Raw genomic sequence first — 21,070 nt, 5'->3', positions numbered from 1 at the left:
ACACGTATTTTTAAAGTTTTAATTTTGAAATAATTATAGTTTCTCAGTGAGTTGTAAAAAAACCAATCTACAAGGAGATTCTACGTACCCTTCATCTAGCCTCTGACAATGGTAACATCTTGCAACAGTAAAATACACTCTTTTTTTTTTTTTTAAACATTGTATTGACTTATTTATTTGAGAGAGCTAGAGAGAGCACATGTGAGCACAGAGGGAGAGGCAGATGCTCCGCTGAGCAGAGAGTGGGCGGGCCGTGGGACTCAATCCCAGGACACTGAGATCATGACCTGAGCCAAAGGCAGATCCTTAACCATCTGAGCCACCCAGGCGCCCCAGTAAAATTGACATTAGTAAAACCCACAGAGCTTTTTCAGATTTTACCAGTTTTACAAGCACTTGTGTGTGTGTGTGTGTGTGTGTGTGTGTTTTATGCAATTTTATTACCTCTGTAGCTTCATGAAAACACCACTACATTCGAGATACAAAACTGTTATTTATCTTTGTACTAGCTCCTTTTTCCCCTCATTTTTAAAATTGTGGTAAAATATATATAACGTAAAACTCACCTTAACCATTTTTAAGCATACAGTTCAGTACTATTAAATACATTCAGAATGTATTTAACTGTGTACACCAAGATCTATGTTCATAACCCTTCTCATCTTGTAAAACTGAAACTCTGTATGCATCAGTCACTTCCCATCTTCCCCTCCACTCAGCCCCTGGCACCCTCCATTCTTATTTCTGTCTCTGTGACTTCTATTTTTATTTATTTTTTTAAAAGGTTTTATTTATTTATTAAAGAGAGAACATGAGCAAGAGAGAGCACGAGCAGGGCAGTCGGAGAGGGAGAAGCAGACTCCCTGCTGAGCAGGGAGCCTGATGTGGGACTTGATCCCAGGACCCTGAGATCGTGACCTGAGCCGAAGGCAGATGCTTAACCGACTGAGCTACCCAGGTGTCCCTCTCTGTGACTTTTAATCATGGTTATTTTAATGTTCCTGTCTGATAGTGCCAACATCTGAGTCATCTTTGAACCCAATTCTGCTGATTCTGGGATCTTTTTTCCTGAAATTTTGTGTGTCTTTTTTTTTTTTTTAAACAAATGATGAATATTATCTGTGGAAAATTGGTAGAGACTCAAGCAAATAGTGTTTATGCTGAGAAGTGGGCACATTTCTTTTAGCATGCTGTTAGGGTGGGGTTAATTCAAGGTCGTCAGCAGTTAAGCTGTATTTGAGATTTTTATTGTTTTCCTTATCTTCAGGCTTCACATCACCACAGGTTTCAAATTCTTCCAGCTGTGGATTCAAATTCAAGTTTAGTTCTTCCTTATGCTTAGAATGGGGTTTTGGGACCTGGAGGGTTCTCCTCAGTGTCCCCAATCCACCCAGCTTTCTGCCTTTCTGAGGGGACCCTTTCTCCATGTGCTTGACACTCCCCAGTAGCAGTTGTGGATGTTTGTTACTTGGTGCCCTGCTTGTGGTGGGAGTAACAGAAGTTCTGTATTTTCACGGTCCATCCTCAGTATTGGGCAGTCCTATGTACCTGTACTTCAGGACTTGGGCTCCCCAGTATAGCCAAAGCCAGCTTGGATCTGGGGTTGGTCTTGGGCAGGAGAGCATTTTTTGTTCTTCTCCTCAGGGGTAGCAGGTGAATGCTTGGTAGTAGTGTAGGATCCTGGGCCTGGTGGGTTTCCTGCCCCTCCCATGGAACAGGCGGTTTTTGCCACTGCCCCTCTTCCTGAAGCAGTGGATCTTTGTCTTGGTAACAGGTGTGTTTTCTGTCTCTCAACCAAAGGCAACTTCTGCTCTTCCCTTAGAAGCAAGGCATTTTGGGGCGCCTGGGTGGCTCAGTTGGTTAAGCGACTGCCTTCGGCTCAGGTCATGATCCTGGAGTCCCGGGATCGAGTCCCACATCGGACTCCCTCTCAGCAGGGAGTCTGCTTCTCCCTCTGACCCTCTTCCCTCTCATGCTCTCTGTCTCTCATTCTCTCTTTCTCAAAATAAATAAATAAAAAATCTTTAAAAAAAAAAAAAGAAGCAAGGCATTTTTTTCCTTCCATTGCTTTGCTGTTTTTTTTTTTTTTTTTTTTTAAGATTTTATTTATTTGGGGGTGCCTGGGTGGCTCAGTTGGTTAAGCGACTGCCTCCGGCTCAGGTCATGATCCCGGAGTCCCTGGATGGAGTCCCGCATCGGGCTCCCTGCTCAGCAGGGAGTCTGCTTCTCCCTCTGACCCTCTTCCCTCTTGTGCTCTCTATCTCTCATTCTCTCTCTCTTGAATAAATAAATAAAATACCCCCCTCATGTGCTCGCTCTCTCATTCTCTCTCTCAAATAAATAAAATCTTTTTAAAAAAGAATGAGAGATAGAGAGCACGAGAGGGAAGAGGGTCAGAGGGAGAAGCAGACTCCCTGCTGAGCAGGGAGCCCGATGCGGGACTCCATCCAGGGACTCCGGGATCATGACCTGAGCCCGAGGCAGTCGCTTAACCAACTGAGCCACCCAGGCGCCCCTGTTGCCTCTTTTTTTCAGTGGCTCGGGGTTTTGGTTCCCATCAGGGAAGAGTTCTGGCTTCATTTTGTTCCCCAGCAGTGGCTGATCACCTCCTCATGCCTGTGCCACTGAAGGATCCTGGTTTTTCTGGTGGTGTCCCTTTGTGTCTGGGGTTTCTATCTGTTCCAAAAGCACACTCTATCCCACATTTGTCCCTAACAATTTGTTGAAATTTTAGCTAGTTTCTTGTTACCTTACTTATATGGGGGCTGCTTTCCTCCCCTAAGTTTATCCAAGAGTGAACAGTTTGTGTTACGGCTTTCCTTTGAGGGAGAAAAATCTTATTTACTTGGTTGCCTTGTGACTTTGGGTCTCTAATGGACTCAAGAAAGGTTATGATTTTATAGATTATTCAAACTTGCTTGATGTTAGGTGCAGATGGTCTTCTCTGCGGCTTTTTACATCCTAAGTAGAAGCAGAGCTCTTTCCTGACTTTCCCCCCCCCCCCCCCTCTAATTCTTATTCCAGAATTTGGGACACACTGTCTGTTCATCTTCTGCATCTGTTTTACCCTTTTTCTCTTTTTTTAAAGATTTTTTTTATTCATTTATTTGAGAGAGAGAGGGAGGGAAAGAGGGAACGAGCGGGGGGAGGAGCAGAGGCACAGAGAGAAGCAGACTCCCTGCTGAGCATGGAGCCTGACATGGGGCTCAATCCCAGGACCCTGACTGAGACCACGACCTGAGCTGAGATCAAGAGTTGGATACTTAACCCACTGAGCCACACAGGCGCCCCTGTCTTTTCATTTTCTTTCTTCTTTTTTTTTTTAAAGATTTTATTTATTTATTTGACAGAGACACACAGTGAGAGAGGGAACACAAGCAGGGGGAGTGGGAGAGGGAGAAGCAGGCTTCCCGCGGAGCAGGGAGCCCGATGCGGGGCTCGATCCCAGGATCCTGGGACCATGACCTGAGCCGAAGGCAGACACTTAACAACTGAGCCACCCAGGCGCCCCTGTCTTTTCATTTTCTTAACAGTATCTTTCAAAGAGCTAATTTTTCTGATTTTAAGAAGTTAATCTTTATTTCTTCTTTGATATGTTTTTGGTATGATGTCTGTCACTTTTGCCTAACCTCAGGTCATAAAGATTCTTACATTTTAAAAAAAATTTATACTTTTTCCTTTTACATTTAGATCTGTGATTCATTTACATTTAATGTAATCATTGATATATTTTTGATGTCTACCCAGTTAGTAGTTAATTCTCTTGTGTTGTTTAGTTCTTCTGTTTTCCTTTCATGCATTTTCTGGATAATTTGAGTATTTAAAAATTTTTTTTATTAAGTAAACTCTACCTCCAGCATGGGACTCGAACTCATGACCCCGACATCAAGAGCTGCATACTCTATTGACTGAACCAGCCAGGCATCCTTATTTGAAATTTTTTTTTAAGATTTTATTTTTTTTGAGAGAGAGAGCACACGCATGAGCGGGGGGGGGGGGGGGGGCTGGGGAGGAGGGCAGAGAGAGATAAGCAGGCTCCCTGCTGAGCAAGGAGCCCAACACAAGGCTCAATTCCAGGACCCTGGGATCATGACCTGAGCTGAAGGCAAACGCTTAACCCACTGAGCCACCCCAGGGGCCCTTGATATTTTTTAATAGTTTATTGTAATTGTAATTTTTTACATATTACATTAGTATATATATTTCTTCTTTGCTCCTGGATCTCTGATTACATGAATATAAAACTTTTTGGCATTGTCTCACGTGTTTCTGAGGCTCTGTCCTTTTTTTTTTTTCCAGTCTTTTCCTTCTGTGTTATTCAGATTGGATGGTTTCTATGTGCTTACCACCACAGTGAGGATACTGAACAGCTCCATCAGCACAGAAATCCTGCATATTCTCCCTTTATAGTCACAACCCACTCCCCACCCCCGGCAAAACCTGCTGTGATCATCACTAGGGTTTTGCCTCTTACAAAATGTCAAATAAATGAAATTACATAGAGACTGGCTTCTTTACTTAGCATAAAGTAAATGAATTGAGATTCATCCATCTTTTCATTTCTGAGTAGTATTTCATGTACTGATACTAGCATGTTTATCCATTCACCCATTGGAGGATATTTGTGTTATTTCCAGTTTTCGATGATTATGAATAGAGCTGCAGTGGACCTTCAGTAGAGGTTTTTGTGTGATGTTAAGTTTTTTCTCTAGGGTAAATAACCAAAAGTGGGATAGCTCGGTCATATGATTACAGTATGTTTAAATTTGTAATAAACTAGCACAATGGTTACCAAAGTGATCATACCAAGTTGCATTCCCACCCGCAATATATGAGAGTGACAATATTTTAGTGAATAATTAACTTCTGATATTCATCTGATTTTAGACCTAATAAAACTTTAGAATTTTTATTCTACATTTCTCTTTATGTTTTGCTTTATCCTTAAGAAAAAGAGATTTGGAATTATTTTACTTTTCTGACTATTCTAGTTCAGATTGAAATGTGTCACTGCCAACATTTTGTGAAAGAAATCCATAACATCTGTTTAACATTTAGTGAAGTTTGGACTATGCTTGGGAAAAAAAGATAAATTACAGTCACTCTTCGGACTGTAAGAGCCAACACATACACAATGTCTTTCTATAATGGAAAACTGTATGTGCTGTAATAGTGTGTCCTTTGTGGAAATGCAAATGGGGGTGAAGGGATTGTGACTCACTCCACTGTGTTTAATTAATGGAACAGTCAGACTCTCTTCTGTCCCCCTCTCTGAGTGTGTAGTGTTTGTAGTGTGTGTGTGTGTGTGTGTGTGTGTGTGTGTGTGTGTTTAAACTTGGGTTGTTGCGTTTTTAAGATTTTTTTCTTGGCTCCCTTCCTCATCACATGATTAAGAGCTTATTTTTGCTCCCTTACTTGATGGAGATTAAAATATGTCACTTTGGCCTGTGTGCTGTAATGGAGCAACTGCTGCTTTTTATAGGCCTGTATTCTTTGGAAAGTAATTTCTTCTCTCAGATGGTAAAAAGTATTAGTGATAGATACCAAAGTAAGTTGAACACTTAATCTCCAGTGTTCCCTGTCAAGTAGATGCTTACGTAGCCGTGTGTTAATACACCTGTTCTTTTATTTTCTTCATTTTCTGTGTCTCTGGTTTTTTTGTTTGCTTGCTTGCTTGTTCCTCAGTTCCTATTTCCTGATCTCTTTTGGATTATTTAAATATCTTCTACTATTCCATTTTAATTTTATCTACTGACTTTTTGGCCATATCTGGGTTTTTGCCTGTTTTATTGGCTGCCACGGGAGGGTAGCATACGTAACCTAACTGTGAACAGTCTAGTTAGATTTAATATAATATGGAAGTCTTGTAGCCCTATACATCCCTTTCCCTGTGTGCTACATGTTGTGGTTTTCATAGGAATTATGTTCATGTGTATGCGTTGAAAACCCCGTCACTAGTGTTAAGTTTTTTTCACTTTTGATCATCATACATAATTTAAAGAACTTAAGACTACTAGTTTTGTCATATTTATCCAGATTTTTACCATTTCTGTTGCTACTCCTGATGGAAGCTTTTTAGAACACATTGCATGTATCATGGCTCTGTTCTAAATACTTGGTGTGCATTTCTGAGAATAGTGGTATTCCCTTATACATTCATATAGCAGTAATTGACTCCATAAATTTACATTGATATGCTACTTTTATCTGATTTGCCATCCGTATTCCTACTTGTTAGTTGATCTAATGAAGTCCTTTTTGCATTTTCTTTTCCCCTGTTTTACATGATTTAGTCTGGTGTCAAGTATTGCATTTGATTGTCATGACTTTATAGATTCCTTTAATTTGGAACAACTCCAGAGCCTTTCTTTGCCTTTTATTACTTTGCCATCTTTATAAAATACAGTTCTTCTATCTTTTCTACCCTGCAATATAATGTTGCTTATTTTGTCTTTGACTTTTTGTCATGATCAGTTGCTGTTATGTATTCTCAAGCAAAATACTATACTGGTGATATTTTGTGCTTCTCAGTTCTCTGCCCTTGTAGGTGGCAGTAATTTTGATTCAGTCATGCTTATTGCCTGACTTTCCACTGTATCGCCAGTGGTTTTGTTTTTTGGTTTTTGCCCTCTCTTGAAATAAGAGGCAGTCTGTGGGGAAATATTTTATGACCATGCAGATACTATTCTTCATTAAAATTTCTGCCTAGATTTAGCATCATCCCCTGGTGATTCTTATGTGATCACTCTATTGTTTTGTTTTGTTTTTTAGACTTTATTTATTTATTTCAGAGAGAGAATGAGATAGAGCATGAGAGGGGGTAGGGTCAGAGGGAGAAGCAGACTCTCCGCTGAGCAGGGAGCCCGATGTGGGACTCGATCCCGGGACTCCAGGATCATGACCTGAGCCAAAGGCAGTCACTTAACCAACTGAGCCACCCAGGCGCCCCTTGTGTGATCACTCTTTGTTGTGATGGTTGCAAAATGATATTTCAAGTCTAGCTCTTCCTCCACTTACCTCAATAGATACTGGGCCTTGTGCTTAAGAAATAGATCTCCTTTCTCCCCTGTATATGTGTGTTTATGTGTGCATATCTATTTATTATAGTATGGTTTCATTCATATTTTTTAATAATTCCTTACTCTTCTTTATTTATTTTGGTGCTTAAATTATCTTGACAGGTGGGAACTTCTTCAAGCTGGCTCCTGAATCCGTATGATATTCCCTCATCATAATGTTTTTTAAAGATATTTATTTATTTGACAGAGAGAGAGAGAGAGCAGGTGAGTGCATACACAAGCAGAGGAAGAGGGAGAAGTAGGTTCCCCGCTGAGCGGAGAGCCCAGTGACACAGGGCTCAATCCCAGACCCTGGGATCATGACCTGAGCTGAAGGCAGACACTTAACCCACTGAGCCACCCAGGTGCCCCTTCTCATCGTATTTTTGACTTCCTTCTATTCTAGCAGAAAAAGATTTTCCAGGCTCAAAATATACCTCTCCTGCTCCAGTGTGTAAATTTAAACATAAATAAATACATTCTTAGATAGTCTCTAAGAATATAATGCTGAATAAGATACATAGTTTCTGGCTTCTTGAAGCTGACAATCTGGTGAATGAGCAGAATTAATACAGGGTGGTAAATGCTGGCATAAGGGCCCTGGGAATGGAAGGGCATATCTGCTAAGTGGCACAATTGCTGTATTGCTTGATATGTAGCAGTGAACAGAACACAACATCTCTGCCCACACCAACTTACTTTCTACTAGCAGAGACAGACAAACAAAACGATGTAAAGTAGGTAATCCTTTAGAGAAGGAAGTCGTATAGGAAACATAAAGGAGGATGGGAGATAGGGGATGTGCAAGGTGAGGGGAAGGTATCTAATTTAGATAGCATGGGCAGGGAAGGCCTCATGGAGAGGGTGACACATGAGTAGGTCAGGGAGCTGGCCTCACTTAACTGCATTCTAGACACAGTTGTTAACCCTTGGTATTCTAAAAATGTACCACATTTTGCCTTGTATTATAATCACTCGGATGTATATCTAATCTCTAGGGTAAATTATAAATATAATAAGGACAGTATATGGTCATATAACATATTTCATTGGGTTTTTCCTTAAACTAATGATTAATGCCACCGAATTAGGAAAGATATTTAATCTCTGTGGAGCTCTTCTTTTATCTGCAAAATGAACTGGAAGAAATTATTTACAGGGTTTTGCCCCATTCCCAAAGTTAAGAATAAAAATATTTCTGAAAAATAGTGGAATTTACTGGAATTGGAATGATAGAGCTATTAGAAGAACATTCGTGATTTAGGTTTCCTTTACAACACGGAGTGATTGCAAGTATTTGGGGAAAGGGCCTCTCAGCAAAACTGGATCTACAAAACACTGTCCTCTCGGCCACCCACTCTACATGGAATTACTTCATCTGACAGGTCGCTTATTGTCTGGTATTACTTGTACCACAGATTCCTAAACTCCTTCGCTAAGTATATATGCCCACCACTATTTATAATATACTCAACTGATCTAGTTACAAAAATTCCTCAAGAATGAATTCTGTGTGTCAGATGCTGGGTTTTTTGTTTTGTTTTTTTTTTGGAGAAGCACTCCCTTTGGGGCAAAAAAGAAAAACACAGAAAACTATAAAAAGCCATAACTGGAAAGGATTTGAGAAGAAACTGCTCAGATTAATCATTGTACAGGTATCCTGAATGAACAGCACACACGCACATTTCTCAGGAATCACAGTTCAGTTACTTCCGGGGCTGACTTACACAGGAGCTCTCATGGAGTTGTCATTCTAAGTTCTAATAAGCTCACTAAGACGAACTTCAAAGTGGTTTCAGAGCGCCTTTTGTTCATTGATCATGAGCTGCCCCACGTTGGTCATCGTCATAGAAAAAGCACTATAGGGGCGCCTGGGTGGCTCAGTCAGTTAAGCATCTGCCTTCAGCTCAGGTCATGATCCCAGGGTCCTGGGATCGAGCCCCGCATCAGGCTCCCTGCTCAGCGGAGAGCCTGCTTCTCCCTCCGACTGCCACTCTGTCTGTGCTATCTTTCTGTCAAATAAATAAATAAAATCTTAAAAGAAAAGAAAAGCACTGTAGTATAACTCTAGCTGCCATGAAGACCAGTTGGGTGAGGTCCCTCTGAGAAGCAGTCCCAGTGAGTTCATCACTTGCTATGGGACCAAGAATGGAAAAAATAAACCTCATCACTGCTGTTAATATATTCTGAGGTAGTCCTTCTGCTGTTTACAGGAACCAACAGCATAGATGTCAGTGAAACTGGCAGAGTAAGTACATTTGAAGATTCTGTCTTCCATAAAAGCAACAAGAAAACTGGCCAAAGGTGTCAGAATCAGATTTTTCAGAACTTTAGAAATAAACTGAAGTCTTGCAATAATCTAGGGAGCATTTATTTAGGAAAAACAGCAGAACATTGGTAAGTAGTTTCTTCAATGCCCTGTTTCCAATTCTCCCTCACCAGCTCTTTGGTAGCGGGCCATCAGAGTGCAACCAGCAAGCCTGGCAGCCGCCAGAGGGAACAGCATAGTTCAGATTTCTTCGGAGACTCCTTTCCAGGGAATTGTTCTTAGTTCCCTGAAGGAGCTCACTTTGCGAAGCTGCATTTACTGGACCTGACGTAGAGCTTATCCAGTGTGAAAGCCTTTTCTCTGGGAATATTTGTTGAAGATACTTTGAGGCAATTTCTAAACTTGATGGCTGCCTGAGGTGGTGCGTAACAGTTGGGGGAATTTAATAGGTTAAGTAAAAACCTTAAAAAGAAAAGCTGGAGAATGGAATCACCCTAAGGACTTCGAAAGCTCTGATATATTCCTGAGAATCTAGAAGGTCCATGTTTTGGGTCATCTTCATGCTCGGGAGAGATCTGAGATGCCTCTGACAGCTATTCTCACTCCTGGCTGATTGTGAGGTCCTGCTGAAGTGGCAGGTGAGGGCCAAGGGAGTATTGTTCTCCTCGCTGAGTGCCAAAGGTGTGCCCCAGCACACAGAGAGCCCCGGGCAGGCAGGTTCTAGGTGTTTAAATCTTTGTCACATATCAGCTAACTGAGCAGAGATTGGAGCAGCCACACAGCACAGTATACACTGTACAGACTGGTTCAGGAAAGTCACTGAACAGACCAAAGGAACAAAAGCACAACAAGCCTTGGGGAGAGGGGGAAACTGATTTCAAGAATTAGCACACTGTATTGTTTAAAATGTTCAGTTTTCAACAAAAATTACAAGACCTGCAAAACAAAAAACAAAACAAGACAGTATAGCCCATACACAGAGGTAAAAACTGATGAACAGAAACTGTCCCCGAGGAAGTTCAGATGTTGGATTTCCCAAAGATTTTATTATTTATTTTTTGTTTATTTTATTTTTTTAAAGAGGGAGCATGAGTGGGAGTTGAGGGGTGGGAGGGACAGAGGGAGAAAGAGAATTTTTTAAAGATTTATTTATTAGCGAGAGAGAGTGGGGGGTAGAGGGAGAGAAAGAGAATCCCAAGCAGACTCCCCACCGAGCGCAGAGCCCAACACGCACGGAGCTGGACACGAGGCTCAGGCTCACAGCCCTGAGATCGTGACCTAAGTCGAAGTCAAGAGTCAGATGCTCAATCCACTGAGCCACCCAGGTGCCCTTGGACTTGCCAAAGACTTCAAATCAGCTGTTTTAAATATGTTCAAGCAGCTAACGGAAATTATGCGAATGAGGCCTCTGGTAGCAAATTATCTTAATTTTCTTTATGTGAGAATCTTATTTTACTTTCACTCTGGAAGAAGATTTTCTCTGGACATAGAATTTTCGTTAGGCAGTCCTTTCCTTTCAGCATGTGAAAAATGTAGTGCCACTTGCTACTGGCATCTATGGTTTTTGGTGAGAAATACAGTCTTTATTTTTTCTTCTTTGCTTTGCTTTGTTTTCAATTTTCAGAAATTTGGTTGTCATTTGTCTGGGTTTAGACATCTGTATAAATCTGTAGGCATAGTGTTTTTTTTTTTTTTTTTGGTCACATTCAGGAATTATTCATTCATTTCTTTCAATATTTTTTTAAACCCTAGACCCTTTTCCCTGCTCCTTCTGAGACTGATGACATGAAGGTTAAACCTTTTATTATTTTGCAACTTCCTGAAGAACTCTTCCTTTCCCCCCCAAATCTGTATTCTCTCTTGATATTGGATTTCTGTTGATTTATCTTTCAGTTCACAGATTCTTTCCCCTACCACCTCCATTCTGCTATGGAAATCGTTTGGTGAGATTTGTATTTAAATCATTGTATTTTGGGGGCACCTGGGTGGCTCAGTCAGTTAAGCGTCTGCCTTCAGCTCAGGTCATGATCTCAGGGTCCTGGGATGGAGCCCCGCATCGGGCTCCCTGCTCATTGGGGAGTCTGCTTCTCTCTCACCCTTTGCTCCTCCCAACCCCCCCCACTTGTGTTCTCTCTCTCTCTCAAATTAATAAAATCTTTAAAAAGAAATTAAAATACAAAGTAAATTACTGTATTTTCAGTTCTAAATTATCCCTTTTTTTAGTCTGTTATTTCTTTATTGATACTTCTATTTTTATATTTCTTTCAGCAGTGTTCATGATAGCTTGTTGTAGCATTTTTATGATTTTTACGTTGGATTTTAACAGTTGTTTACATAGGGTGCCTGGGTGTCGCAGTTGGTTAAGCCTCTGCCTTCAGCTCAGGTCATGATCTCAGGGTCCTGGGATCGAGTCCCACATCGGGCTCCCTGCTCAGCAGGGAGTCTGCATCTCCCTCTGCCCCTCCCATTGCTTGTGCTCTCCCTCTCTCACTCTCTCATAAAAATAAATAAAAAATCTTAAAAAAAAAGTTGTTTATATATTCTGGGAACCAGACACTTAGCAGATATATGTTTTCTGAATGCTGTGTAGTTTCTTTTTACTACCTTGGTAAATATCTTTTGATGCACAAAATTTACATTTTATAAAGTTTACAATATTTTTTATTTTGATATTCATCATTTTATTGTCATGTTTAAGAAACCATAAGTAAATTCAAGGTCCGATATTTCCTTCTATGCATTCTTTTGAGAGTTTTATAGTTTAGTTCTGTATTTAGTCCTTTGATCCATTTTGAGTTAATTTTTGCATATGGTGTAAAAGTAAGGGTGCCACTTCATTCTTTTGCAGTTGGGTATCCACTTGTCACTGCATGTGGTTGAAGGGACTTTTTTTACCTCGTCGAATGGTCTTGGCACCCTTGGCAAACAAACTGAACATAGATCTATGATTTTATTTCTGGACTTAATTTTATTCCAGTTATCCATATATTTATGCTTTTACTCATTCCATACTGTCTTGATTACTGTTGATTTGTAGTATATTTCAAAATAGAGAAGTATGAGTCCTCCAGTTTTTTTTTTTTTTCCTTTTTTGAGATTGTTTTGGGTATTTAGTGTCTGTTTCAATTCCATATGAATTTTAAGCTTGGCTTTTCTATTTGTGCAAAAAAAGGCCATTGGAATTTTGATAGGGATTGCACTGAATCTGTAGACAACTTTGAAGTCTATTTCCATCTAACAGTGTTAAGTGTCCTGACCATGAACATAGATGTTTTCCCGTGAATTTAGACTTACTTTATTTTTAAGAAAGATTTAATTAATTAATTTATTTATTGAGAAAGCGCATGTGTATGCACAAGTGGGGGGAGGGGCACAGGGAGAGGGACCATTTCAAGCAGACTCTAGGCTTACTTGAGTATCTTTCAGTAATGTTTTGTAGTTTTCAGTGTACAAGTTTGGACTTCTTTGGGTAGATATGTTCCTATGTGTTTTATTCTTTTGGTTGGTGTTATAAATTGAGTTGTTCTATTTTCACATCGTTCATCACTTGTATAGAAACGTAAGTGATTACATTTGTCGGTATTCCTAAGGGTGTCAGTTCATAGTTTTCTTCCCTTGTGATGTCTTTGTCTGGCTTTTGTATCAGGAGTGCCAGCCTCACTTTGCTGTTGTTGTTGTTGTTCTTTCTTTCTTTACTTTTCTTTCGGAGCCTGAAAATGATTGATGTTAATTCTTCCATAAGTTCCAGAGAGTTCACCAGTGAAACCATCTGGTCCTGGACATTTCTTTGCTGGGAAACTTCAGTTATTGATTCAGCCTCTTTACTTGTTACAAGTATATTCAGATTATCTATTTCTTCTTGAGTCAGTTTTGGTAGTTTGTGTACTGTTAAGAATTTGCACATTTCATACATATTATCAAATTTGTTGCCATACATTGTTTATAGCATTCTCCTATAATCCTTTTTATTTCTGGAAGGTCATTAATACTATCCCCCACATTCATTTCTGATTTTGGTAATTTGAATTGTCTTTTTTCTTAGTCCACTTAGCTAAAAAGGTTGTCAATTTTGTTAATTTTTCCAAAAAAACAAATTTTGGTTTTGTTTATCTGTTCTCTGTTGCATTATATCTATTTTAATCTTTATTATTTCTTTCCTTCTGCCAGCTTTGTGTTCAGTTTGTTCTTCTTTTCTAGTTCCCTAAAGTGCAAAGTAAGGTTATTGATGAGATTTTTCTTCTTTTTTTAATGTTGGTGCTCACAGTTATATATTTTTCTCTTTGCGCTGCTTTTGCTCTATATGAGTTTTGCTAATGAGATTGTGTTTTCATTTCATTTGTGTCAAATTATTTTCTAATTTCCTTTGTTATTCTTTGACCTATTGATTGTTTAAGAGTATATCTAATTTCCACATATTGGTGAATTTTTCATTTTTCCTTATCAACTCCTAATTTTATGCCATTGTGGTTGGAAAAGATATTTTATATAATTTTGTCTTCTAAAAATATATCTAGAATTGTTTTGTGACCAAACATATGGTCTGTCCTGGAGAAATGTTTCATGTTCTCACACTTGAGAACAATTTGTATTATGCTGTTGTTGGGTGGCATGTTTTTTTATGTCTGTTGAGTCTCATGGTTTATACTGTTCAGATCCTCTCTTTTCTTATTGATCTTCTGTCTAGTTGTATCTGTTATTTTAAGTGGGGCATTGAAATGTCTAGATGTTATTGATCTGTTTATTTCTCCCTTTAATTCTGTTAAATGATGCTTCATATATTTTGGGCTTATAAACATATATGTGCATAATATTCAAAAAGGCACATATATGTTTATAAGCTATGTTGTATCTTCTTGGTGTGTTGACCCCTGTATCAGTGTATAATGTAATCCTTTGTCTCTTATAACAATTTTTGATTTAAATTCTGTTTCATCTGATGATGATATAGCCACCCAGCTCCCTTTTGGTTATTATTTGTATGGAGTATCTTTTTCAAGCCTTTTATTTGTTAACCTCTTTGTGTATGTATATGTCTCTAAAGAAAGTTTTTTATGGACAGCATGAAAATGGATCAAATTTTTTTTAAATTCACTCTGCCAATTGGACTTTTAGTTGGAGAGTTTAATTCATTTACATTTAAAAGTAATTACTGATGAGGAAGTATGTGCTTCTGCCATCTTGCTGTTTGTTGTCTGTTTACCATGTCATTTTTATTCCTCTATTATAACTTCTTTTATGTTGAATTGATTTTCATAGTGCCCCATTTTGATTCTCTTTTCCTTTCTTATCTGTGTAGTTTTTAGTTATTGTCTTCATGGCTCCCTTGAGGATTACAATTAACATCTCAAACTTATAACAACCTAGTGTGAAATAATATCAACATATTTTCAAAGGTATGCAAAAACTCTGTTCCCTTATATCTCTTTCCCTCCTCTTTTATATTGTTATCATAGGTTACATTTTTATACATAGCATACTCATTAACAAAGATTTCACATTATTGCTCTATGCATTTGTTTTTAAATCATATAGGAAAAAAAGAGGGGTTATAAATCAAAAGTAAAATAATATCATCTTTGTTATTTGCCTGTTTAACCAGTGTTCTTTATTTCTCCGTAAGACTTTGAGTTACTGTACAGTATTCTCTCAATGTAGCCTGAAGGATTCCCTTAGCATTTCTTGTAGGTCAGGTACATTAATAACGAACTCACTCAGCTTTTTAATATCAGAATGTCTTAGATTTATCCTTCATTCTTAAAGGATAGTTTTGCCAGACATAGAATTTTTGGTTAACTCTTTTTCTTTTAGCACTTTAAATGTCATCCCAGTGCCTTCTGGCCATTCCATGGTTATTGATGATAAATCAGTGATTAATTTAACTCGTGATCCCTTATCTGATGAGTTGCTTCTTTCTTTTCATTCTGTGGATTCTCTTTGGTGTTTGACAGTTTGAGTATATTGTGCCTCTGTGTGCATCTCTGAGGTTATCCTTCTTATAGTTTGTGAGCTTGTCAGATGTCTAAAGTTTTCATCCAATTTGTAGAGGATTGTACCGTTCTTTCTTTCTTTTTCTTTTTTTTTTTAAGATTTTGTTTATTTGACAGAGAGAGACACAGCGAGAGAGGGAACACAAGCAGGGGGAGTGGGAGAGGGAGAAGCAGGCTTCCCGCGGAGCAGGGAGCCCAGTGTGGGCCTCGATCCCAGGACTCTGGGAACATGACCCGAGCTGAAAGCAGGCACTTAACGACTGAGCCACCCTGGCGCCCCTGGAGCATTATCTCTTGAGATACACTGTCAGCTTCTTTCTCCTGCAGCTCTCCTGTGACTCCAGCTCTGTGGATGTTGATATCCACAGTTTAGGCTCCATGTATTTTTCTTCATTCTTTTTCTTCCCATTTTTTAGAGCGGATAATTTCACTCAGCCTATATGTTCATTTTTGCTGATTATTTTGCCTGCTCAAATCTGTTGAACACTTTAGTGAATTTTTCATTTCACTAAATTTTTGTAATTTTTGGTTCTAAGATTTCTGTTTCCTTTTTCTAATGTGTCTTTATTAATATTCCTTGTCATACATATTATTCTCTTGGTTTCCTTGAGTTCTTTGAACATATTTAAGACATTGATTTAAAGTCTGTGTAGTAGTTCCATTGTCTGTGTTTCCTTGAGTTTCTGTTAACTTTTTTCCTTCTTGTAACTGGGTCATTTTATCTTTTTTCTTTGTATGCTTAATTTTTTTGTCATTATTGAATACAGACATTTTGAATATTATGCACAAAAGGAAAAATCAAAAGCAAAAATATTTTATCTCTCATCTCTGCATTTTGGCTGTGTACTGGGACATTCCTTTCGCACTTAGCATGGCCTTTCCAAACTCTGCCTTTGCCTCCATGCCCTGCTTGCCTTTAGCCTAAAGATCAGCCAGAGGTGAAAGTGTGTGGTCTTCTCAGTCTTCTCTGAGCATACTTACTGCCCTGTACATTCACCTGGTTTTCCACTTTCTTCTTATGTGGACTCTTTTCAAACTCCTTATTTTCTAAAGATTCTCACTCTGCACCTTTGCTTCCCTTGGCTTTAAGCATGTCTGTTGTTTCTCTTAATTGTTATTTTGTGCCAGTTGGCACTGGCTCATTCATTTGACTCTCAGTATCTTTGAGAAATGTCCTCTGCATGGTCATGTGTTTAGCAAAGTTATGAGTTATGTGGAAAATAGGCCCCTTCCATTAGTCCTCAGGGGCCTGATGGACAGATCAAAACAAACGGAACTCAGTTGGGAACACAAAAGAAACAACAGTTCTTTGGGAACAGGATCCAGTCCACTGTGGTCAGGATGAGGTTCCACTGAGAAACAGGATGTGATCTTAAAGACCCACCATGCTCAGATGGTGGACATGGTAGTAAAGCTGAAACACTACAGTAGTTCCCTTCTCTGCTCAGTGGCCCTTCTGCTTATGTGTTTGCTGGGTTGCTGTAAACATTTTACTGTCTTCCCAATTCCCTATAAGTGGGATCTGACAGGCATGTGGTAGTTTTTGGTGTTTCTGAGGAAGGACTGTCCCCATAGACCCTACTTGGCCATTTTTGCATTGTCCTTGTCAACATGCTTTTATTCAAAAGCACATCCTGGCCCACGTTTAAGGGCTGTTAGAGTTTATGGGCTATATTTTGGTTTGCCCTTCTCTTACACTGCCCTGAGGCCACTCTGAATTCTGAGCAGTATTCTACACCGTAAATCAGGTCTTGATATTTTTGGTTTATTGTTTCTGGTCAGTTTTGTGTGAGGGCCACTAGGTAGTGATATCAGGACTTAATACATAAATGTAAAGAATCCCTTTCTCTAGGTTCCTTCTCCCTGATTCTACCAGCTCTGTGCTTGGGATCACATAGTGTAGGGTGGAGAAAGTTGACAAAGCATCTTCCTGTGTTTGCAGGAGCCATTCTGGTGGACAGTGGGAATGGCGCCCCTTCTTGTTTCTCGGTTTTGCTTGGTGTCGGTGGGGCTAGTTGACAAAGCTCCTCCCATAGTCTCCCAGCAGCAGCATTTCCTCAGGAGCTGAGAGTCCTGCTTCTTTGCTGGCTTTGCCTACTATCAGCAATGCCAGTTGCCTGGTTGGGAGGAAGAGGGCACAGTTCCTCTTGGGTGTTTGGGTTCTGTTCTGCATGCCTCCGTCTTTAATCACTTCAAAAATTTTATTCCCTAATGTTTGAAAACTTTTGCTGCTAAGTAATAAATCACAGAGGAAACCTACAAACATGTTCAGTGGATTAAATTGCATGATTTCGAACCTTGAATTTTTTAAATCTGAGATTTAGTTGACATAAAACACTATCTTCATTTCAGGTGTACAGCGTAATGATTCAATATATGTATATATTGTGAAATGATCGTTACAAAGAGTCTGATTAACATCTATCACCACGTGTGTTTACAGTATTCTTTTTCTGAAGAGAACTTTTAATGTTTATACTCTTAGCAACTTCCAAATATATAATATGGTAATATTAACTGTAGTCACCATGCTGTATATTACATCCCCAATACTCATTTATTTTATAACTGGAAGTTTGTACCTTTTGACCACCTTCACTCATTTTGTCACTCCCTACCCCTCCCTCTGACAACTACCAATCTGTTCTCTGAATCTGTGAGTTTGTTTCTTTCAGATCTCACATATAAGTGAAATCATATGGTATTTGTCTTTTTCTGTGTGATTTATTTCACTTAGCAGAATGTCCTTAAGGTCCCATCATGCTGTTGCAAATGACAGGATTGCCTTCTTATTTATGGCTGAATAATATTCCGTTGTGTTTATACACCAGAATTTCTTTATCTATTCATTGATGGGCAGTTATGTTGTTTCCATGTCTTGGCTATTGTAAATAATGCTGCAGTGAACATGGAGGTGCAGATATCTTTTTGAGTTAGGGTTTTCATTTCTTTTGGATAGATACCCAGAAGTAGAATTGCTGGGTCACGTCGTAGTTCTAGTTTTAATTTTTTGAGCAACCTCCATACTCTTTCACAGTACACCAATTTATATTCCTATAAATTGCACCAGTTTGAATTCCCACCAACAGTGCATTTGGGTTTGTTTTTCCCCACATCCTCACCAACACTTGTTGTTTCTTGTCTTTCTGATACTAGCCATTCTGACAGGTGCAAGGTGATCTCTCATTGTGGTTTTGATTTCCATTTCTCCAAATGTCTCTTTCCCTGTGTCTGCTGGCCATTCATGTGTTTTTTCTGGAAAAATGTCTGTTCAGGTCCTCTGCCCATTTTTCAATCTGATCATAGTTTTTTGCTATTGAGTTTTATGAGTTCTTTTTTTTTTAAGATTTTATTTTTTTGACAGAGAGACACAGCAAGAGAGGGAACACAAGCAGGGGGAGCGGGAGAGGGGGAAGCGGGCTTCCTGCTGAGCAGGGAGCCAGACACGGGGCTCCACCCCAGGACCCTGGGATCATGACCTGAGCCGAAGGCAGACACATAACGACTGAGCCACCCAGGCGCCCCGAGTTTTATGAGTTCTTTTTTTGTGTGTGTGCAAAAAGGTGATTTAAAGCATGGGACAGGACCCACGGGCAGAAAGAGCTGCACTGGGATTATGAGGAGCAATTTGAGTTTTATGAGTTCTTTATATAGTTACCTGTGCCTTACCAGATAAATGATTTGCAAGTATCTTTTCCCATTCAGTAGGCTGCCTTTTCATTTTGTGGATGGTTTCCTTTGTTGTGCAGAAGCTTTTTAGTTTGATGTGATCCCTTGTTTTTGGTTTTGTTGTCTTAGCTTTTGGTGTTAAATCCACAAATTCATCACCAAGAGCAGTGTACTTCCTCTTTCTTTTTATACAGCCCCTGCTGGTTAGTTGGGACCTTTTTTTCTGTTTTCTTTTTTTACTCCAACCTTTGGCAGTTCTGAGTCACAGTCTGCTGTAGCATTCAGGTTGGGATATACAGGAGACAAAAATAAGCCCCGAGGAACTCATCACCCAATCCTCCCTTAATTCCTGAAGTTTCTTTTCTTTTTTTTTTAAGATTTTATTTATTTATTTGACACAGAGAGAGACACAGCGAGAGAGGGAACACAAGCAAAGGGAGTGGGAGAGGGAGAAGCAGGCTTCCCGCTGAGCAGGGAGCCCCGATGCGGGGCTCGATCCCAGGACCCTGGGATCATGAGCTGAGCTGAGGCAGACGCTTAACGACTGAGCCACCCAGGTGCCCCAATTCCTGAAGTTTCTTACCCATTCCTGCCGTCTTTTGTCCACGTTTCAGAGTCTTCCAATATTTGCTTTGTGTGTTACGTCCGTGGTTCTAACTTGTAACTGGAATGTTCAGATGGAGTGTGCTTATTACTCTATCTTGAGTAGTATGGGAATTTGACTCCCACAATCATTTACTGAAAGCACGGTTAAGTAAATACACTCATCTTGCCTACAAGTTGCTTATTTTATGGGTGTCAGTGTAACAGTAGGTATAGTATTAAGAGCATTAAGATAAATTCCATGGGAGCTCATAGGCAATAGGAATGAAATTATTTCTAGCCATTTTGGAATAGGTCGTGTGGTGTGGTGGTGAGGTCATTGTTCAGAGAACAATCTCTGACACCAACTGGAATGTCCTGTAATTCAATTCACTCCAGACACTACTCAGATTTAGTGTAGACCTACAGGATAAGGGCAAAGTCCTGAACAAGACTGCCCACTTCAGATGCCATCCACAAGTATCAGGGGCCATCTGCACTCCCCACAACCCACTCAGATTTGATAATCTGTTAGAAGAACTGAGAAAACTCACTGAGAGTGTTAAAGTAAAAATTATTGTTTTATTATAAAAGCTGTACCCAGGAACAGGCAGATGGAAGCAATGCATAAGTCAAGATCTGAGGCACGGTGAGTGGCTTTGAGGAGGAAAAACCTAGGGGTTCTATGCCCTCTCCCTGTGGGATCTGAGCATATTCGCCTCCTGGCACATCAGCATGTTCACCATCCAGGAAGCTCCACTGAGCTTTATTGTCCAGAGCTTTTACTGGGGTTTCATTACCACGGTGTAGTTGATGGGATGAATGGCCATGTGATGAAATTCCTTCAGCTCCTCTGTCCTCCCTGGAGGTCTGGTTGGCCCAAAGATCCAACCCGGTAAGCATGTGGTTAGTCTTTTTGGTGAACAAGCTCCATCCTGAGGCTATCTCGTGGCCACCATGTGTCACCTCATTAGCATTAGAGACACACACTGGGCACTCAAGGAATTCCAGGGGTTTTTGAAGCTCTGTGCCAGGAAGTGGGGATAAAGACCAGAAATAGTCTTTATTGCATACCATGGTCATCAAATACGAATGCAAGGACAGTTTGGTATTTGAGTGATATCTTGAAAGATGAATAGTATTTAAACATTTTAATATGGGGCAAAGGGCATTTCAGGCTGAGAAATTAGCATTAGTAATCACACAGGGGCACATACTCAAGAGTTCAAAATATAGAAATATATCAAGTACTTTTTTTTAGCTTTAAGGTATATAAAAAATAAGATTAAAAATGCCAGGTTGGGGCTCTTATTTATGACATTTATGAGTCATAGAACATTCTATTCATACAGAGCAGAAGAAAGAAGAGATCTGTTGATGTTTTTCCGAAGCCTACACTTTTTTGTGGAGTGGTGTGAATATCGAAAGCGCACATTTGAACACTTCAAGGTAGGGTCTAAAATTTTTAAATTTAAACGTATTCAAAAAGTTAAGCTGGTTTAAAT

General features: G+C 39.6%; 1 protein-coding gene across 6 annotated transcripts in view; it reads left to right on the top strand.

Moving 5' to 3' along the window:
- The window catches only part of LOC113933973 (centromere protein P), a 228,381-nt gene that overhangs the window by 39,219 nt on the left and 168,092 nt on the right, over positions 1–21,070 (top strand). For all 6 annotated transcript variants that reach the window (XM_035723431.1, XM_027614374.2, XM_027614375.2 and 3 more), the window contains one exon: positions 20,918–21,014. In XM_035723431.1, the coding sequence (XP_035579324.1) occupies positions 20,918–21,014 (97 nt within the window). The remainder of the gene's footprint in view (positions 1–20,917; positions 21,015–21,070) is intronic.

The sequence above is a fragment of the Zalophus californianus genome, chromosome 13 (assembly GCF_009762305.2).
Source record: "Zalophus californianus isolate mZalCal1 chromosome 13, mZalCal1.pri.v2, whole genome shotgun sequence".
Taxonomy (NCBI): Eukaryota; Metazoa; Chordata; class Mammalia; order Carnivora; family Otariidae; genus Zalophus; species Zalophus californianus.
Note: the sequence above shows the minus strand (reverse complement) of the source record. Positions and strands in the feature narration are given on the sequence as shown.